The sequence below is a fragment of the Mauremys reevesii genome, linkage group 21 (genome assembly GCF_016161935.1).
Source record: "Mauremys reevesii isolate NIE-2019 linkage group 21, ASM1616193v1, whole genome shotgun sequence".
Classification (NCBI taxonomy): domain Eukaryota; kingdom Metazoa; phylum Chordata; order Testudines; family Geoemydidae; genus Mauremys; species Mauremys reevesii.
This window is the reverse complement of record NC_052643.1, coordinates 14,977,014-14,999,333: the sequence shown is the minus strand read 5'-3', so window position 1 is coordinate 14,999,333 and position 22,320 is coordinate 14,977,014. Positions and strand designations below refer to the sequence as shown.

The window sequence follows — 22,320 nt, the reverse complement described above, 5'->3', positions numbered from 1 at the left end:
ACTACCTAGTTACAGCCTAGTAACCGGATTTCTCCCCCCTCCGCTCCCCTCCCCAAACTCCCTTCTTGCAGAATTCTGTAGCGTACTGCACTTTCTGTGGTTACTTGTTTGTCTCGAAATGAGAGTGCAGAATTTGTGATCTGGGGTTATCTTCTTGGGCCTACCAGCTTTTAACCCTAAACTTCAGCCTTTAGCATGACTACTCCCACAAGGCTTCACACTAATAGCACAGGTCTTTAACTACAGCAAAGCCTAATAATCCAATTATTTGTTCTCCTACTTGCTGTTACAGCTTTGATACCTTCCATTAAGCATGCTTAACAAAGAAATTATATTTTACCCAAAATTATAAGCCCTCCAAGGTCAGGTCAGAATCATTGGTCAACAGGGGATGATGCCTCCCTACTACATAGTGGAGTTTTGAGATGACAAAACCCATTAATGGCTGGAAGCTGCACTGTTACTATGGTGAGGAGGGCCTAGATAAGTTGATTTATAAACTAGGTTTGGTGGGTTCTTATGGGTGAGTCTACTGCACTATCTGTTCTTGCAGGGTCTTAGTAGGATCAGTGTCTAAAGAGGAAACACTCTAATTTATGATGGGGAGGAACATTTCTGATAGTCCATCTGTGGAGGAGGTTTGTGCTAGTCACTTTTTGGTGTGAAAAGTGAAGAAATGACAAAATCCCACTTGAAGAAGTAGGCGCAGCCCTCCCTGAGCTGCTTGCATGAGGTGTGTCGAAGTGAGATAAACAGTAAGTCTGATACATCCAAGAGCCTATTACACTTGCCAACGGTCAGTGAATTAATTAAGGTGGAGGAATTTATTTTTATCTTTAGGAAACGTTTGGGCCTAATTCTCTGTGACCTTTCACTTTGTGTGGTCATTTGTAGCTGTAAACCAGTGGTTCTCAAACTTTTGTACTGGTGACCACTTCCATATAGCAAGCCTCTGAGTGCGACCCCCCCCTTATAAATTAAAAACACGTTTTTAGAAATTTAACACCATTATAAATGCTGGAGGCAAAGTGGGGTTTGGGGTGGAGGCTGACAGCTCATGACCCCCCATGTAATAACCTCATGACCCCCTGAGGGGCCCCGACCCCCAGTTTGAGAACCCCCGCTGTAAACAGTGGTTTTAAAAAGTGACCTGATCTGAGTTCTCCACTCACAGCAAGTGATAGCATTTTCACACCCACTTTGCACAGACATAACAGCTGACACAAAGTGCAAAGGAGCAGAGAATGGGGGCCCAGATAGGTAGCTACATACTGTAAATGTGTAAAAAAAATTATTCTGTCCAAATCTGAATTACATGGTTGGCCCTGCTGTTGCATCATGAGTGGGATTAGTAGCACCACCTAATATTAAGGTTGCCTGACACTTTCCAGTGTAAGACCCTGTTTTGAGTTGCTTATAACTTTGCCAAACTTTAACAGTTCGGGCTGAAATTTTCCATGGAGGATGTCTGCCTCAGGAGGATTTTGAAATTTGTAGCCAGAATGGTTCAGTTGTTTATGACAATGAGGCTAAGGAAAAATATGTCACTTTGCAATGCAATAAATAACTAAATAAATCAGGTAACCTTTCCTTTGTAAAGCTCTAGAGCCTTGATGCTTTCAAACAGGGACTGGAAATTTGGCAGGCGGGTGCCTTATATCAGGGATGTGCTTTTTGCCTTCTCGGTGAAAATCTGCTCACATTTGAGCATGTTGTAAACAGGTGCTGGAACTAGGAGTGCTGGGGGTGTGCCTGCACCCCCTGGCTTGAAGCGGTTTCCATCATATACAGGGTTCGCAGTTTGGTTCAATGGCTCTCAGCACCCCCACTGTACAAATTGTTCCAGCTCCCTTGGTTCTAAGTAAGGCTACGATTTGGTCACGGAGGTTGCGGAAGTCACGGATTCTGTGACTTCAACCCACAGCAGCTGGGAGCTGCAGGCTACCCCCACCTCTCCTGGTGGCCAGAAGCTTCGGGGTACCCCTGCTGCCTGGAGTGGTGCAGTCCCTTACAGCTCCCCAGCCACCATGGGTGCGGGGGAAATCCCCTGGAGCTCCCCAGTCCCCATGGGTGCTGGGGACCCCCAGAGCGCTCCAGCTGCCACAGGCGGGGTCCCTCCCAGCTCCCAGCCACGGGGCAGGGACTGCAGCTCCCTGCCACATTAGGGCAGGGTGCTGGCAGGGCCGCCCAGAGCGGGGGGCAAGTGGGGCAATTTGCCCCGGGCCCCACAGGGGCCCCCACGAGAGTTTTTCAGGGCCTCTGGAGCAGGGTCCTTTACTTGCTCCGGGGACCCCGGAAAACTCTCACAGGGCCCGGGCCTCTGGAGCTTCTTCCACTCCAGGTCTTCGGCGGCAGGGGGTCCTTCCGCTCCGGGATCTGCCACCGAAGTGCCCCGAAGACCTGCGGCGTGAGGGTTCTTCCGCCCCGGGACCCGCCGCCGAAGTGCTGGGTCTTCGGCGGCAATTCGGCAGTGGGGGCCCCCCACCGCTGAAAACCCCAGGCCCCCTGAATCCTCTGGGCGGCCCTGGGTGCTGGACACTCTTCCCTCCCCCTTTTTGTCATGGACAATTTTAGTAAAAGTCAGGGACAGGTCACGGCTTCCCTGAATTTTTGTGAATTCCCCGTGACCTGTCTGTGACTTTTACTAAAAATGTCCATAACAAAATCATAGGCTTAGTTATAAGCCTTGGAAGAATCTCAGTTTGCACATGCTCAACAGAGACCTAGATGTTAGAAACTAAAATCTCTGAAATGCCAGAATTAAGATTGTCTGAGCAAACTTAATTCGCACCTCTTGTGTGCATGCGTTATGATAGTCTTTAATTATATGATCCCATACTATTTTGTCCACTGCCTCAGTCAGTGCACAGAATGGACCTGCTCTGGGAATGAATCAGGACTGTGTAGTTAAGGAGACTGTTGTGTGGAGGACCCCAGCTTTGTTTCTTGTAGAAGTCGGAGGAAGTGGTATGTCGCAGGGACTGCAGGAGGAGAAAGGATAGTCTCATGGCTAAGGCAGCTGAATGGAGAACAGGATTCTATCCCTGCCTCTGTCACAGTTTTCCTGTATGATGCTGGGAAAACTGCTTAAACCAGACTTTTCGCAGGGGGCCACTAACTGTGTTCCTCATTTTCTGGGTTTGTGACTTGTGGTCTGATTGCCGAGTACTCACAGCTGCAAGTGAAGGCCGTGGGAGCTGTGCTTGGAACAAATAAAGTGCTGTATAATGATAAGGACTCTGAAAAATCAGGTCTCAATTGGGCACCTAAAGCACTCTCTGTGCCACAGATCCCCATCTGTAAAATAGCTCCCCCTTACCTCACTGGGGTGCTGGGAAGGGAAGTTAATGTTTATGAAGCACTGAGACATCATAGTGCTGAGTGCCATAGAAAAGCCATTGAGGACCTTTGTAACGCTTCGTAGTACGGTTTAAACAATGTGTAGTAAATAAGGCATAAGGCCCCACATTGAACAAAAAGGAGAAAACAAAATATTACATAGGTTCTCATTAAGTGAGCACCATCCATTCTGTGCACTGAATGAGGCAGGAGGCCTGGAAAAAATAATACATGATCCTGTAGTTAAAGACTGTATAGTAATTCATATGCACAAGAGGGTTGAATTAAGATTACGCAGACAACCTTATTTCTGACATTCCCTAACTTTACAGGGCTTGACTTTGCAAGCTTAATATTCTTTTAACATAACTGTTTTGTGTATAACATCTATGGAAGATAGCTACTATAATTTGTAGTCTAAAATTTGTAGAACGGTTAAAAAAGGAGAAAGCACAAGTTAATACCAAAAGCACAACAAATTGGTGTGTTTCTCATTTAATGACGTCCCTAAGCAGCATATAAGGGATAATTCTCAGAATCTCGACCCTTTGTGGGCCTCTGGGAGATAATTTAACATAAATCTACATTTCTACACACATTAGCTGTACTATTTACACTCCACTCCCTGCTTTAAACATATTATCAGTATATTTATTGCCTCAAAAAAAGCTGACTTTCCTTATTAATAATACATGTATTGAATCAAGCAGTTTGCCAGGCAATGGATAAGGAGATAAAATGCAATTTTGAAAGATTATATATCCTGCATTATGGAGGAACGAAATAGGGGGGAAATTACTTTATTCATAAAACAACAAAGTGGGGAGAGGGCTGAGGGAAACAGTGTTGAGAAAGAGGGAGGAGGAGCCCTCTGAATACATTACACTGAATTTATTAAAGAGAAACACAGCCAAGCCAGATTACCTGGGTGAAATTCATCCCTATTCAGAGGGGATAATACACCAAATAATTCCCCGCTTAAGTTTGGCGTGGGATAGCTCAGTGGTTTGAGCATGGGCCTGCTAAACCCCGGGTTGTGAGTTGAATCCTTGAGGGGTCCACTTAGGGATCTGGGATAAAATCAGTACTTGGTCCTGCTAGTGAAGGCAGGGGGCTGGACTCAATGACCTTTCAGGGTCCTTTCCAGTTCTATGAGATAGGTATATCTCCATATATTTAAGCTTGCAAAATAGGTTTTAAGTGGTGCCTACAACTGGTGCTTGTCTTTGTTCACCGGGGTGATTTGAGAATTTGTATAACTGAGCTCAGAACTTGGCCTTTGGACTCTACCTGGATTTCAGTGGCTCTGCAACAGCTAGAGTTCATGAATCAAAGTTAGTAAAAAATTCTAGCTGAAATGAACTTCTTCTTGTGCTGTTTTTTTCTTTTGTTATTGTTGTGAGCAAATTGGACTTTGTTTGTAGAGGACAGTGAACTATAACTATAACCGTACAGCAATCGAATACACATGAATGCTGCTCATTCAAGATTTTTACCCTTTATAGGGGAGTCTGATTTTTAAAGATGATTGACAGCAAAACTTCACCGTCTGTGTTATACAGCATCCCATAAGCTAAGCAAATAGCCTGAAAATAATTATTTCTTCAGATTTAGCCTCCTTTTATCTTCACAGATGGCAATGCTGTTAAATGTATTTCTCTGTCCAATTTAATCAACAAATATCTTTTCTGATTTTCTTCTCCAGGGATTGGTCACAGATACTTTACATTCCTGCTGGGTTGCTTAATTTTGATTGGCCAGATAAGTCAATGTGTACTGCTCCCTGATTGGATGAGCAGGCAAGCACTTCCAACACAGATTCTCCTATGTATAAATTCCATGTTTGGTTTCTGTGAATGTTCACATATGTAAGCTTGAAATTCGCTTTCTGACTACTTTTATTGCGTGAATATCTATGGGAAACATGCACAAAATGGGTATGAGCATCGCAAAGCGAATTCTTGTCAAAAAGGATATTTGCCTTATTCTCTCCCAGATCTATCGGTAATCAAGACTTAGCTGGGGAGATCATTGTGTGACTGCTTGATTCATTGCACATAAACTGCTGGATTAGATGAAGGAAGAATCAGACATTCAGGGCAAACTATCTTTTCTCCCTTTGGTTTGTTTAATTTGGCCCATTTAAGTAGAAGTCTTTAGCACTGGAAGGAAAGGAAATGATAAATGTCCTGCTTTTGAGAGGAGGAATGTACTGTCACTCATAATAATGTACAGTAGCTGCTGGGAATCTTTGTCTAGCTTTAGGACTGTAAATCAGGATTTCTCAGTGGAGAAATTTTACTGTCTTTGGTGTAAATCAAGATCAGTCATTATCTTTAGTAGGATATGAAAGAATAGGAGAGATCCTTGTTGCTGTGATATATGCACCATTTCCTTCCAGGAGCTTTAAAACCCTCTAGCTATTCTTCTCAGACCTCTTAAACTGTAACTAAATTAATTTAATAATGCAACTCTTAGCTCTTTACATTTAAAAAGATTTTTAGATCCCAAAGGATTTTAGACTCCATTAGGCCATGCAAACCCTTTATGGTTAGTATGTTCCCTGAGACTGAGTGGTGGGGAATAGGATACAAGCTTCCCAGGAAACTGACATTCTGGACAAATTTCTTCTGAGATTAGATCACATCACGGCCCTTGAGCTAAGCTCAAGGATCTGATTCTGATCTCACTCTTCTTTATAACAAGGGAGTTACTCCAGAATTACTGATGTAAATGACAGAGAATCATGCCCCAAGCACTGAATGATGAGGATGGGTCGACCTCAAAGAATGTGGAGGTTTGTTTCAAATCCCAGAGTCTGAATAATTGCCCAGATTTCTCTGGATCTCTTTGGTCTTGAATTCAGGTCACAACTCCCATAAGAGGATCCTGAGGCTCTCAGGGGATTTCTGGCAACTACAAGTTACAGGCCAGTTGGCAGTACTGGAAAAATAGCCTCTTTCATGAGAGTTTAGCATTTCCACTTCCTATACCAGCCCAAGCCAGCTAGTGCAGAGACCACACAGAGATTTTTCCAAGTTTACTCAACTTTTTAAAACATCAGGAAGAGTTAGGTACACGTTCTGGGGAAGGTTCAAGATCAATTTTGATTGTGTCCCAGCCAGTCTTCCCATTGCTAATTAACAATCCCCAGCTCTGGTTTTCCGGTCTAATGAGGAAAAGGATCCACATCCAGGGGAAGTTCTTTCAGGGAAATCAACTGGTAAAGCGAGTATAAGAGTTTATGAGAGTCAGAGTCATTTCATGTGATGGGTGGAGTCTTTAACATTCAGTCAGCAGCTTGAGATATAAAACAGAGATGGCCGGAGAACGTTCTATTATTAGAGCCCTGCGCGGATACAAAATTGGTATCTGCATCTGATCCGCGATCCACAAACATGGTCCGTGGATATCCACATCCATCCGTGATCTCCAAACATGGTCCATGGATATAAAGCACATATCCGCAGATTTGCAGGGCTCTATCTATCAGGGCCCAAGACGTTGTGTTCCAAAATGGACCTTGATCTGATAAAGGACGTCTGCTCAACTTACCGCCTCCTGTTTCAGGGCCGTGCTCAGATGTTGCTCAGAAGTTAAACAATTGACCCATCAGCTCACTTGCTGGTTTCCTTATTTCCATTCGTATATTTGAGCTTGCGGAGAGCTCCTTGTGAGTCTTTCTGTCCACTCTAAGATGCTGGCGGAGTCATTGTGGGAGAGTAAAGTTTACCTTCGGTTCCAGTCTCTGGTTACATGTTTCAGAGCTTGCTGTTCCTCAGCCATTCAGACCTGTTTCAAACGAAACATCAAATAACATTACCACAGCTCCCACTGGCTTCAATGGAAGACGAGGGTGCTCAGCACCTCAAAGGATTAGGACCTAACACATGGCGTGCTATATCCTCCTTTACAAGAAACGCACTCTTGGCTGATTTCAGTTGCCTTTTTTATATGCACATATTAAATTTCTTATAGTTACAACTTGCCTGTGGTGGTGTTCTCAGCTCAGAGACCATGGGGAAGGGCGTGCTATATGTGCTTCCTCTATCTATTCTATCCACCTGTTGCCTATAGTTTTATGTGTAGATTGTAAGTTCTTCAAGGCAGAGACTGTCTCTGTAATTTGTTTCTACAGTGCCTACCACCATGGGGCCGGAGCCCCTAGGCACTACCATGCTACACATCCACACAGCTAAAACATGTGTCCAGCCTCTCATTATCTCACACCTCAACTACTGCACCATCCTTCTGTCTGGCCTTGACAAATGCAATCTTGCCCTGTTCAGGTCATTCAGAATGCTGCTGCAAAGATCATATCCATAGCTCATTGCTTTAACCATATCACCCTTCTCTTGATGGCTATACACTGTGTGGCTCCTCCTTCTCCATCACATCAGACACAAACTACGTGTCTTCCTGTTCAGGGCCCCTCTCGGTATATCTTCATCCCACCTATCATTTCTCATCTGCTATCGAGTTGTTGACCCTGCCTCCAATCAGCCAGTCATCCCAGCCTCCGTCGCCCACTTGTTACATTCTCAAACCCACACCGTTGTGCTGTCTCCCGTGCTCCCCTTCACGCTTAGAATGAGCTCCCAATAAGCATCTGCAGAGCTACTGCCTTGTCCGTTTTCACATCCCTCTTACAAGTCTCCTTTACTGTGATGCCGACAAAAAAAATGATAATGGTTAGGAACTGGTGTGATGAAACCACTGCCGTTCATACTGATCCATATTGCCTCATTGTTTCCTTGTGCTCCACCACCTCTGTCTGTCTGTCCACCTGTTTTCTCTACTCTTACACTTAGATTGTAAGTTCTTTGTGGCAGGCACCATTGTTTGCTTTGTGTTTCTACCCTGCTTAGCACCACAGGATCCTTGTCCATGACTGGGGCTCTTAGGATACGTCTACATGGTTAGCAGAACCCCACGGCAGCGAGTCTCAGAGCCTACAGAATCAGGCTTGCAGGGCTCACACTACGGCACTAAAAATACCTGTGTAGATGTTTGGGCTCAGACTGGAACTTGGGCTCTGAAGCCTAGGGAGGGGGTGGGCTTCAGGTTCTGAGCGCCAGTCTGAGCCCGAAGCTCCACACAGCTATTTTTATAACCTTAACTTGAGCCGTGCAAGCTTGAATGTGTGGACCCAGGCTCTGATACTCACTGCCATGCATTTCTGGTTGCCATCTAGACATACCTTTAGGTTCCACTGCAATGCAAATAAATCAATAATAATACCAGAACAGGTATACAGAACGATGGAATTCATCACTTGTGGACTTGTACCTTTATGAGTCAAGTTTTGGCTGGGGAATAATATATAATGAAATAGTGAATGAAACTGTGTTTTGTGCTTTGCTCCCATCTGAAACCATGAGCAGGATTGTATTAGCAAGGGACAAATTTCTCCTTTGGCATTGAGCTTTTCCTCCTCTAGTGAAGGCTTCATGGAGCTTTCATATCCTACAGGCAATCAAAGAAAATCTCCAGCCCAGATTCCACATTGCTTCCTGTAGCCAATTAGCTGCAGGCCTCCTCTGAATTTTTGACCAATCTTCTATCACAAGGCACCATGCAGACAGCTATCCTGGGGAGTCTCAGTTCTCTCTGGACTGCAGATGAATGAATGAGTACAGATGAAATAAAAACCAACTGGGACCTTCATCAAAAACTCAGACTAAGCCTGAACAGATAGTAGATGTTCTGTCACTTTGTTAGGCTTTTTTCTGGCTGAGATGGGAAGTGTAGGTAGAAATGAGAAATGCTGTTTTCATGTATTTCTGCTCTAGACACAAGCAGGAAGGTGCGGAAAACTTAGGCTCCCAGGAGTAGAGCTGAGCAAAGGTTTTTGGCTGAATCTTTTTTTCAGGGAAAAATGCAGATTTGGTAACACCAGAACATTTCACAAATCCGTGTCTGTTTTGCCAAATAGTTTCAGTTAAAAAAGAAAAGGAAAACAAACAAATTCTGACAAAGTGGAAATGTTTCTTTGTTTGACATTTTCAAAATGAAATGTGATTTTTTGGTTTAAAATTACTCTTCATTTCAGAATTTCATTTGATTTTGTACAAAACTAATCCAAAACACTTTAAAATGGTCGGAATCTAAATGAAACATTTAATTTGAACTGAAACCATTCTTTTCTTCAACTTTTCGATTTGCCAGAAAATTTGGCTCAACCCAGAACTCTTTTTTAAAGTTCGTTTTTGGAATTTCTGTCAAACTAAAGACTCCGTTATTCACACAGCTCTGCCCATGAGCCTTTCATGTCTGGATAGTTCATAGAAGCATCCAGACCCCTGGATGCTGACCTGAACCAGATCTCTGACCCTTTTGAGGCTTCCCATAAATCACAGATGATTGGGCTGTAAGGGACCCCTTTGATAACTTGCTAGATTTACAGGATTGAACCAGATGATCTGGAAAGTCCTGTCAAATTGCATCACCAAGGAGTCTGAATTATTCACCATAGCTACATCTGTCTGGCCCACAGGATTGACTTGTATTGATAAAGAGCAAGATGCTGGCTGCCAAGTCAGGGTTTCTATACAACACCTAGGCTTTGAGAGTTCATTTCTGGTATAAATATCATGGGCTGAATCTGTGCTGACTCTAGTTCAGGGGGTTCTCAAACTGGGGGTCATGACCCCTCAGGGAGTCATGAGGTTATTACATGGAGGGTCACGAGCTGTCAGCCTTCACCCCAAACCTTGCTTCTCCTCCAGCTTTTATAATAGAGTTAAGTATAAAAAATGTGTTTTTAATTTATAAGGAGGGTTGCACTCAGAAGCTTGCTGTGTGAAAGGGGTCACCAATGCAAAAGTTTGAGAACCACTGCTATAGCTGGCTTACACAGGGTGTGCATCAGCACTGAATTTGGCTGTGCTACTGTTGTTGTTTCTTTATTATTTCACTATTTTTATTTGTTGCTGGTGGCAGGGAGCTGTTTTGCAAAATGAATGTTGATAATTTTCTCTTGGCTTTGCAGAGCTTTGTGCTAATAAAAGAGGAATCAGTAGTAAATTAAAAACCCAACTGGAGTGAACAGGAAAATGTTTTATGAGCAATAATTCCATTTCTAGTTATTGCAATGAGAAGACAGTCCCTAGGGTAGCCCCTGACTGACATCCTTGGGAGGCAGTTTGGTCTAGTCAGGAGACTAGATTAGTTCTAATCCTGTCTTTGCCATTAAGCTGCCCTGTTACCTTAAACAAGTCACTTTGCCTCTCTGTGCCTGTTTCCCATCCTGCCCTTTGTTGTCTATTTAGACTGTAAGATGCTTGGGTCAGTGATGTCCTATTATTTGTAATGCAATGAGCCCTGACCTCATTTGAGTCTCAGTGCTATGGTAATATGAGTATATGATCATAATAAATGTGCTAAGTACTATGAGGGCATTGAAACTACTCACATGCATAGTGAACAGGAGTACTTGTGGCACCTTAGAGACTAACAGATTTATTTCAGCATAAGCTTTCGTGGGCCACAGCTCACTTCTTCGGATGCATAGTGTTAAGCATATGCGTAAGTGCTTTGCTGGATTGAGGACAGAATGCTCAGGACCTTATGTGATTGAGCCCTAAGATAGTGAAGCCAATCTCAGGGGTCAGGAAGGAACTTGTCTTTTTCCAGTTATAACATAGCAATGTGCATGAGTGGGTGTGGTCTTGGTTTCCTTGGAAGCATCAAGCATAGGCCAGATACAGAAAACAGACTTGATCCAAGGCTCAAGTTCCTGCTGAACAGAAAGACACCATTGCCTGTGGTTTCTAAGCAGATACATCCAGTGTGGATGAAAGGTCCTGGGTCGACAGACCTAGAGACTGAGGGTTTGGCTACACTGCAGTGGGAGGGGTGATTGCAGTTCAGGGAGGCATACTCACACTAGCTTTATCTAGCTAGTGAGGTTATGGCAGCACGGACCCCGGTGCCAGCTAGCTGTATGAGCACATGCCCAGGGTTCCAAGCAGGGGTGAGCCCTGGTGTGTGTCACCGGAATGCTACATCTTATTACAGATGGAGAAACGGAGGCCCAGAGAAGACGAGTGAAATGGCTGAGTTCACCTTGCAAGGTGAGTGCCAGCTCTGGAAATAAAACGCCCACTCTCCTGCTCTAACCACTGGTAACACAAAGTGTATAAACCATCTGATGGGACTTCAGAGGTCTTGTCTTTTAGTGGGGGGACATTTTGAATGCCAAGGAAAGACTTTAGAAGACTCTGATATAGGCCTCTCTGTCTGCCATCAGATGGGCTATAAATCAAGAGTGAGTAATACAATCAGTGCTGCCCTTTGAGCCTGTATTTTATAGCCTTGTGAATGAACACAGTGGAGGAGGGATGAGCACAGAATCACAGAGAAAGCGAGTGTAACTGATGCTTATGACAGAATCTAGTGGAGGGTTATTAATATGAGGAATCAGGCAGTGCATAAAGCTGTGAAATGGGCTATTTATAGAGTCGGTTTAGTCTTGATGGGCCTGTCGAACATGATTAATGTGAACAAGAATGCTGTCCATGCTGAACCTGGCTACATGCTGCAGATCTACCCAGAGGAGTTTTATAAAATAAAGGATTTTTTTTTAAAGGTTAATCATCGACAAAAATGCCAGATTCTGAAGAAAGTTACCAGATATGAGTAAAACCTTAATTACATCAAATGCAGAAACCCTTGAAAAGGTTTAACAGGCACTTAAAAGTCTTCATTCAGACTCAAGGTTCTGTCTAGAGGGAATCCACTCACACACATAGGTGCACCCTTGAGACGGGACACTCCATATATGCTTAGAGCATGGGCTTCTGTTTCTGGCTTTGCTATTGACTACACATGTGACCCTGGGCACATCGCTATGAGGATGATACCCTCACTTGGGGTAATTCATATTTGTAAAGTGTGTTCAGGTCCTTGAAGGAAAAGTGCCAAGTAATATTACTTTTAGTAGAGCTGGGAGAGTGCATATTTGCACAATTAATGCCAGAAGTGGATCTACATCTACTATGGAAAAGGATTAAGCAAATTCAGAATAAGGCGCTCTTACTCCAGAATAACAGCTTCCACACATGGAGTTAATCAGGAATAGTTAATCCACTTTAAATTCATACCCTCCCTTATTCCAGATTAATTTTCATGTACAGACAAGCCCTAGGTATATGACAAGAGATAACCATCAGGCGGGGGAGCACAAGGCGACAGTGAGATGATGGTAATTAGTGTCAGGCATCAGTCACAGCATGCCAGAGGACCAGTTATTGTCAAGCATTGGTTGGCTGACCACATTACACCACTTTGACATCAGCGGGGTGGGGGAGAGGAGGATGTGTTTGTTGTTCCTTTAATAAATCAGCAGCTAGCAGTAGTTGTTCCCTTTAAATATGCCAAACTCAGCACTTTTGTTGCTCTTAGTTTCAAAGGAGTTTTGATTTTGAAATAATTGGTGCTTGTGGAGGTGGGATTGCAGCACAGGAATACCCAGATTTCAGCATGTTCTGGTTGAATTATCAGCGTGTTACAGGTTAATATTATGGGATATCTTGATTTTTCGTGTGCTTACAGCTTTGATTTTCAGAGAGAATTTCTTTACAAGGATTTTCTTGTCACCATTGTTGCTGTTTGTACTTACTTTACTCTGAGTTGATTAAAGCAGGGAGAAAGGAGTTTGCTTCCTAGCTCAACCGACTCACATGGCTTTGAATTAAGTTGGCTTACCCGAGACTGCTTTATAGCGTACAAGCCCCCTTATCAAACATTTCTCCTGCTCTGCTCTTTGCAAAGGTCCTTTGAAAGGCTCGCAGTGAGCAGTCGAAAAAATCAAGGTGATTATTTTTGGAGGCTAGGTTGCCACACAGAATCAGTGCACAACTGTTCTCTTTTCCCCTTTCCCCTCATGGCATCTTATCAACTGATGATTTGTTAGTACCCAAGAACACACACACATTGCACTGTACTTGTGGCCTGAAGTTCAAAGAGGTGTGCACATTTCTCTCCTTCATTTTTACATACATAAATAAATGTTTCAGAGCGAATTTCCGTGCAGCAAGTACCATTCTTGTGTTTGCTTGTGAAGAATGGGAGATGAGTTTGCAGTTACCAAAGTCTACATTCTTCCCTGCATTAAGCGCTGCAGGGAGCCAGGAGCTCCTCCCCGCACCGCTCTCCTTTAGCAAGGAGAAAGCTTTAACATAGGCAGGCTCAAGTCCCTGTGGCCATTGCTCTTGAGACACCTGGATTGGATTCCTTGGGCCCATCTCTGTCTCCCTAGGCCAGCAGGAGATACAAGTACCGTGGAAACAACATTTCAGCTTCTAGAGAGGAGGCTGCAACGAGAGAGAGAGAGCGCTCCCGCTGACTGGGGGAGACTAGCCCTCAGCTCTGCCCCTTCTGCCCCCCGCAGGATAGCACCCCCCTGCCCCAGTCCCAGAGCGCCGGGGGAGCGGGCGGTGCACAGCTGCAGCCCCCCCAGTCCCGGAATGGGAAGCAGGATGGGGGAGCTGGGGTGGAGCATGGGCAGGGCCATGCCTGGTATTTGGGGAGGCACAGCCTATGCTACCCGCTGCCCTGGGAGAGTGTGCCGGCTGCAATAAGAAAGGGAGAGCTCTCTGCTCCGGGAGAATGTGAGAGAGAGCGCGCTCCCTGCCCTGGGAAAGGTGCAGGCTGCGAGGAGAGAAAGCTCTTCTTGCCTGGAGAGAGCATGAGAGCTGTAATTAGCGTTGGCCTGTGCAAATCTAATGATTCCATCTGATGGGGAGCAACGTAAGCCTGTGACCGGATGTGCTGGAACCAAGGAAGTTCAGCAATTCTGTAAAATCTGGATCTCTGGCTAAGTGTTATTCCCAAGGAGCCTACTTTCACAGCTCAGCCCACAACGACTCTCTCCAAGCTGCAACTAGCTGCCTATCTTCTGCTCCCGCAGACCTGAGGGGAATGTCTGCCTGACAGCTAAGCTTCAAACTGAAGGGGTTATTGGGGGACCTTGCAAAAAATAGGAAGACTTTTCCCTTAAGAGCCCAGAAGCAATTGTTTTCCCTCCTCTGTGAATACTCTAACTACTGCATCCCAGCCTCATAAATATTCTGCAGTGAGCTTTATTGACTTGCAGCCATTGAGACAGTGGTGGGACTTGAACTCGCAAATGTCAGATGCGGAGGGCTACTGCTTTATTTGTTATCGGTTTGAGCTACAGTGGGAAGAACCAGAATTCACCTTTTCTACCACATCCATCATATCTCATATAATTTTGTTAACATTTCCGCTTTGGGAATACAATAGATGATTGCTGCTAAAGGCAGGATAAAGTACAGTTGTATCCTTAAGCCAAATTATTACAAAAAGACCTGTGATCGATTCCCAAGAGCCGCAGATTCTGGCTTCTCAAAAGTGTAATATTTTTGTGATAAAGAAATAAATAAGAAATTGATGGATAGCTGGTTTTCAAAAGCGTTTGATCAAAATGTTAAAAAATGTTCCTCTCCGGGAGGACCTGCAGGTAATGCTCCCAGATGGAAATGGGCTTGTCTGGACATTTGTGCACAGCATGAAACCACCACTCAGTTCAGCCCAGGTGGCCCTCAGCTCAGGAGACACGTGGGACCTGGAAAAGCAAGGAAATTGCAAGTGAGGCCGGAGGGGTTGTTGGCAGAGCCATGAGAAAGGTCAGTCCTAGCCATTTCCTGAGTCTAATCTCATGCTTTTTGGAGTCCAATGCTCCCAGCATCCTCTTCCTTATAACTCCCCAGTCCAGCACCCTGATCACAGCTATTGAATCCCTCCCAGTTCCTGGAGTAAAAAGTAACATGAAGTCCCACTCGGTTGACAGTCTCCCAAACACCCACATCAGACTGAGCAGGCTGTAGATGTCTTCCTGAAGCTCCTGCAGATTCTACTTGGTACAGGGCAGCCCTAAGCTTGGGAGGACCCTAAGGCCAGTTATGGGACAGCAGCCATGGAGGCAGGCAGGACTGAGGTGCATTTGTAGATCTGGGAACCCAGCAGAGCAGTGGGGTTTAGAGTAGAAGGACTGAGCTGTGCTAGCAGAAGTATCTGGAGGAAGCCAGCAGAGTGCCTGCCTGCACCATGGCCGGTTTAAGCTACTGCTATCAGTCATTCATGTTTATGAGCATGAGATTCACCCAATTAAAAAATATACAGCATATAAAAAAGCCATAAATTCTGCTTGATGGGCCTGTAACACAACCAGGTTCCAAAGCGATAAATCTAATGTGTTATGGTTGCCAAGAATGCAGGAAACTAGAACAGTGAACTGTCCATTAGTATTCAGTTAAAAATTATGAGCCATGAGAGGTAAACACTGAATCCATGATTTATACATATTCTGCATCTGAAGAAATGTGTTTGACACAGAAACTTCTAGGGAGTCTCAGGCCATTGATAATCGCCCTAACCAGGTCAGCAGTGATCAAGTGTTGTTTCATTGGAAAGTTGTTTTGTGGCTGGTGTGGCATGAACTGGGTGTTCCATGTGGACTGGTGTCCACTTTGCAATTGGTTTTCTTGCTGGCATACTCAGCAAGTGAGGCCCAGAAGAGAATGGATATGGAGACTGAAATGACCAACTCCAATGGTGGTCCTTTGATAGCAGGCTGAAGTACACCAGGAGGGGCTAGTTGGCTGGGTATCTTTTCCACTACACCAGTTCTATGGCAGAAGTCTTCAGCTCTGTTCCCTGGAGCTGGTCCAAGACTGTCACTTAATTTTGGGAGGAAATTAAAAAAAAATTGCCTGTGGAATTATTATTTTTTGAAAAGCCATTTTCAGTTAAAACAAAAAAAGGGGGGGGGAGGTTGGTTAAAATGATTGTTTTTTGTAAGTCAGACATTTTTAGCAAAAACGGAATTGTTCTCCTAAAACTCTTTTGGATTTCGGAGGGATTTTTGGTTATAAAACCAGAAAATTTTGACCAAGAAAAAATCTTAAGTGGAAATATTCATTGTGGTTAAAAAAATGTTTTGCAAGGAAATTTTCAACCAGTGTACTATTCACAAGTGCTAAATTCACTTAAAATTAATGCATACAATTAATTTGCAGGGGCCTGAGGTCTCTCAGTGGGTTGATAGTTTTATTTCAGAATATCATTGATTGCATTAATTAAATGTAGTGTTTCCCATGAGGCTAATAGAAAAATACTATCCCCAGAAGGAGACAAATGCAGATCTACACATTTCTCTGCACTTTTTAGAAGAGAGATCAGTACCGCTCTGTATCGGTTTGATGAATTGTTGGCTCATTAAGTAAAAACATTAATATTCATAGCTCCAAAGGGCTAATCTGAAGGAAAACGCCAATATTTGAGCAGCAATACACCAAAAAAATCTGATGTGACATAAATCCACAAAAACAAGGAAGTCAGAGCAAAAGTTAAAAGCGCATTTCTTTTCTTCCTAAGACACCTGGATATGCCTTGGGTTTGCAGCCGATTACCTTAACAGCTCTTGCCACTGTCTCCTAGTGATAGGTAAGGTCTCACTCGTTTTCCATCGGAGCACAGGAACTGGTCAAATACATGCTCTATCTATCCTTGACTCCAACTGTGGCCAGTTCTCGATGCTCCAGTCCAGAGGGAGTTGTAATAACATGCCTTTGGAGCAAGTTTCTCTCTACCCCTGGGAAGCCAGGTTGGCTAGTGCTTTGCACCAGGAGAGTTTATGAATTTAGTCCCTAATCCAAAACCACTAAAATCTATGGGAGTCTCTCTGTTGGAACAGGCCTGCATATCCTAGCCAGGCTAACCGGGGGTGATGGGGTTCTTTTATCATTTATATAAATGTCTAATCCCTATATAAAATCCTGCCATGCTTTTTACCTCTTTCCCTCAGGAACTGGAGACCCCAGCAGTATTGGGGGTGGGAAGGAGCAGGGATATTTTAACGTGTAGCATTCAAATTAAGAAAAGGGAGGACTTGGGAAGCCAGGCTCCTGGGGAGACTTCCTGCAGTCTCGTGGAGAATGGCATAAGAACGAGGATGAATTCTTCACATGCATTAGCTTAGCAACATGCATTTAAATACATGCATTAGAGTAGAAACAAGAATCAATTCTTCACATGTATCCATAGCATCCACGGGAAAAGGTCACCATGTGGGACCGCTCTGTTGTTTGCCATGGCTGTATGTGCGCAGGAGCACACAATATTACAGAGTCAGAATGTGAAATCCATTCCACCTGGTTTTATTATTCCTCATGTGGAGTTTTGGTAAAAGGCATGGAGAACAGAGCCATATGCTGCCCTTGATCCAAATGTGCCGCCTCTGCTGACATCGCAGAGAGACATCTGGGCAGAATGAGGGCTGGTCATGGCCCTTGCTAGGCTGAAAGGATCCAAGTTAGTTAACATCTCCACACTCCTGTCCCGGCTCATTGTGGTCACAAGTGTCAATGTGCTTGGTCCGCTCATTCTTTTTGCCTGTCTCCAAAGTGCCACATGGTTTGGTACCATTCAGCCTGCCTCATGCTCTGTGCCTGCAGAGGGCCCAGATAGGAGATGCTGAAGGTCAGGCCTGAGAAGCAATTTCACACCAAACATCTTAATGAAAAATGATTCTTTCTCGTTACTTAGATAGTTAATGATGGGCCGAGCTTTGTGGTCCCAGTGAATGGGTGTCCGTGGCACAGAGAGCGAAAAACTAGTCTTGCGGGTAATGTTTTGGCAAAGGAGACCTTGGTTCAGTTCCTGGCTCTGCCACAGGCTCCCTGGGTCACCTTGGACAAGTCACTTGGTCGTCTCTGAGCCTCAGTTCCCGGTTTGTAAAATAGGGATAATGCTATTCCTGCACCCTGTGTCTGTCGGGTCTATTGGGAGAGGGACTGCCTCACACTGTGTCTCTGTACAGCAGCTAGCAGGGCTTCGATCTCAGCTGTGCCCTCCAGGCACTACTGTAACACCCGTCATATGCAGTGTGGTCCCGGGCACCGTTTGGTACCCTGGCTGGGAGTCTCAGCAGGGAGGCCCAGGATTTGTTGACAGTTCAAGGCACATGAAGATATGAGCCAGTGGAAGGAATGAGTTTGGCAGGAGGCCAGTGTGTGGGGAAGCCAGTGGTGATGCACACATTGTACTCGTTGCATGGATGAACAGAGGACTTAATTTTCCAGGACTCTGCACCTTGCACCTTTCACAAGGAGCAAAGTGACATTCTTGTCATTGAAATGGACAGATTTCTTGTAAAAGCGGTTAACAAAATTAAGGGACCTTTCTATCTCTGGAAAGCTTTTACATCAAATTTCAGCCTGGAAAAATGTTTGAGATTTTACGAATCTTTGAAAATAAATAGTGTTCTAGTGGGAACAGGAACAAACTCTCAAGCAGGTGCTAACACAACACTGCAATAAATAAATAGATCCCGCAATACAGCATTTCCCCCCAAGTATTCTCTCAGAATAAGAGGTAGTTGCCAGTTAAAAGTTTGCATAAGAAATAATGTTTTAGCAAACCCACAGGTTGATCCATTGCTTTGCCATATGTATTAATCACCTTGAAGAAATGCTTGTAATCACACAGGACAAGTCGGCTCCTCGGCTAGCGTAAAACGGCATGGTGCCATTGACTTTAATGGAGCCAGGCTGATTTTCACCACATGAGGATCTGAATCTCTGTTCTCTCAGATTTAGAATTTCAGCTGGATTGTGTTTTTTAAGGGGGAAAATGGTGAATTCCTACTCAAGCCAGTCCTCCATCTTCATCAACCCACAAAGGACTGTAGAAATTGGATATGACCTTTTAGGGCAGCTAGCTCCATTCAAGGTGTTCCAGGAGAATGCATTATCCAAGACACAGAAACAGATGGTTTAAAACAAACAGCAGAGAAACCAGCTGCACCCAAAAGAGAATGATCCCTTTTAGGGCTTGAAATCAATGTCAGACTTCAGAGTGAGCCTTTTCCACTGGTGTGTGAACTGCCCCCTGCTGCTAGAACTCCGGACACATGGGAGTTTTGTCTCATTAGGATTCGATCTGTCTCTCCATCCATGTTAGGTTTCTCTGTAACAGCCATCACTGTAATACCAAGGCCCCGATTCAGCAAAGCACATGCTTAACTTTGTGCATGTGCATAAATCCCAGTGTCACTGGGACTTGAGCACATGCTGACGTTCTTTGCTGAATAGGGATGAACTCTCCCGTGTCTTCGTCTGGTGCATTAACCACCAGACCATTCCTCCTTCCTAGACGGTCAATAGAAACAAACTTTGTTAGAGGGAAGCAGATCACACACACCTAATGTTGCGGATCTAACGCAGCAGGTGAGACTGGCAGGAGGGAGGGAGAGCATCTGGATGGCTGCAATATAGCATAATGCAGCCAAACTCTTGTGGTTTTCCTTTTATACTGGAATATTTTAATTAATTCCTATTAAAGGTCCAAAGCTAAATTAAAAGTCAGGAAGGAATTCACCCTGGTTTTGTGTTTAGTGTAGAAGGCAGATTTGCTGCCTGTGTCAATTGTTGGTGAAGCTTTGGGAGCATCTCTCAGCATCCTGGTTTGTGCTGATCGTTCTGTCCTGAGACACATATTGCATTTTTGTTTATGTCTGTCTCTGTAATTTAATAGAAGGTTCTGCTTCAAATATTTCACAGGAGCCATATCAAGAGGATGCAGTTCCCTGCAGAGCAAGTACCTGAGCTGGAAACTAAAAGTGCTAATTAGGTTCAGTAATATGGTTCAAACAGACACAATGGCTACAGATCCACCCTGTATATATGGATTTTATGGATAGCACAGACACTTACATTTGCTTTGATGTTGCTTTTTGTAATCCTGTATGAATCACTCTGTTCATTCTAAACACCTGAAAACATTTTGGAAGTTTAGCTGTTAGCCATCAAGGAGATGTATTCTATGTGTAGTTCGATTTGGATGATTTACCCTTCATAATTTCTAGGAAATGAAGATTCACCAGGGCAAGTTGTGCCAAGGGGCAAGGGGGCGTGTTTAGTGAAATGTTTAGGATCAGGGTTTCAGAACTCCTGGATTTTATTCCTACCTACCTCTGCACCCCAGCACAAGTAGCTCTGCTGGAATTTACAGAGCAGCCCAAGGGATTTAGCTACCCATCTCCCATTGAAAGTCAGTTTGATTCTTTGAAAATTCCAGACGAGTCTGCATGTTCAAACTTGGGTGCCTTCAGTTTACCACTTAAATCCATAGTCAGGCATCTAAATAAATGGGCTGATTTTTAGAAGTGCGGTCAGCACACTCATTTCCCATTGACTTATTCACGGCCAAAATATGGATGTAGGTGCCTAACATTAGGAAAATACTTAGCTACATCGTGTTCTTTTTTTTTTTAACCTATATTTGAGTTCATTAGATGAAGGATGCTAGAGAAAAGTGTTATAACCTGTGTTTGTGATATCATAAAGTAAACCAAGCTATTTCTCACAAGTGGTGAAAATGGCTTTGCACCAAAATAAACAAACAAAATGCATGTTTCCAATACCGGCCCCACATCCATCTGAGATTGGCTGTGCACCGCAATTAATTCTGCAAAGCAGCTTCCTGAAAAACGACCCCATCCCTTTGTAAGGTACCTGCTTGCGTTCTATCTCACTTGATCCTTAACTAGGAGACAGAGACCTGTAAATCTCGTGGATTCAGGAGTGCTGCTGAGATGCTCCAGTGAATCTGTAATCTGCAGTGACAAGGTTGAGATGAAGCCGAGATGGCGGTGTCCTGCCAGAGGCTGGGGCGGCCTCTGAACCCCGAGTGATACTGTGGTTAAAGGAAAATTGCTTTCCCTCCCGGCCTGAAGATTGGAGCCATCAGTAGCTGCGCTCAGATTTAATCATAACTCCCTGAGATGGATTGAGGTGGTCAGGGGTGTTTCTCAATTCTTGATTTTTATCAAGGGGATGAAATAGATTGTTTTGTGGAGATAGAAAACCTAGGCCTGGAGTTTTAGCACTTTGTGAACCAAACAGTTGCTTATCTAGGCTGCAGAGTGAGGGAACGTGCTGTGTCTGTCAGAACTGATGCTTCAGCACAACATTTAGGGCCTGATCCAAAGCCCTTCGAATCAGTCAGAGCCTTTCCATTAATTTCAGTGGCTGTTGGATGGGCCCTTTAGAGCTGGGTGGCCAACCTGAGCCTGAATTTACCAATGTACATTCCCAAAGAGCCACAGTAATACATCAGCAGCCCCTGCATCAGCTCCCAGCGCCTCCCACCTACCAACAGCCCCACCAATCAGCGCCTCCCCCTCCCTCCCCGCACCTCCTGATCAGCTGTTTTGTGGTGTGCATGAGTATGAGTATGTATGAGTGCTCAGCACCTTGCAGACTCTGATCTTAAGTTAAGAAGCCTTATTGGTCTGAAACAGCAATGGACCCATCTCCAGGATCTGGAAGATATATAAAAATCTTCCTCTCATGTCAGCATGGGCTTCCCTTGAGGATGCATTTTTGGCTGTTATTTTGGGAAGGGATTAGTTGATTATCATTAATCATAATACAGGCAGTGTATGTTGCTGGCAATTGCCATCCAAGGACTGCAAAGCACTTTACAAGTGTGAATTAAACCTCACAGCATAGTGAGGTAGGGAAGCATTATTATCCCCATTTTACAGATGGGGAAACTGAGGCACAGAGCAGTGCAATGAATTGCTCAAGGTTACACAGCAGTTAGTGTCAGAGCTGGGATTAGAAGCCAAGAGTCCTTTTTCCTGGCTCCCTGTTCAATCATATCTTGATGCCCAGCCACAATTAGTGAGCATGATGAATTAACAACGGACTCTTTCCTAGGAGTAATAATTAGATCTTTGTAACATCTGGGGCCTTTATGTCTTGCATCTGAAATGTCTGCACAGTGTTATTCTGTGTTTTATCCCCAAAGTCTCTGCTCACTGCCAAACTTCTGAACTTTGCCTATCCCATTTCCAAGATGGGTTAATGCAAAGAAAGACAATGCAGAGAGGAGTTTGTGATCGTCTGCAGCGAACAAGGCACACACACATATAATAGAATTGCTGGCAAG

General features: G+C 44.3%; 1 protein-coding gene across 2 annotated transcripts in view; it reads left to right on the top strand.

The window, feature by feature from the left end:
- PLCH2 (phospholipase C eta 2) overlaps positions 1-22,320 on the top strand; it is a 303,870-nt gene that overhangs the window by 152,234 nt on the left and 129,316 nt on the right. For both annotated transcript variants that reach the window (XM_039509130.1, XM_039509129.1), the window contains one exon: positions 11,359-11,414. In XM_039509130.1, coding sequence (XP_039365064.1) covers positions 11,393-11,414 — 22 coding nt within the window. In that variant the 5' untranslated portion in view covers positions 11,359-11,392. The remainder of the gene's footprint in view (positions 1-11,358; positions 11,415-22,320) is intronic.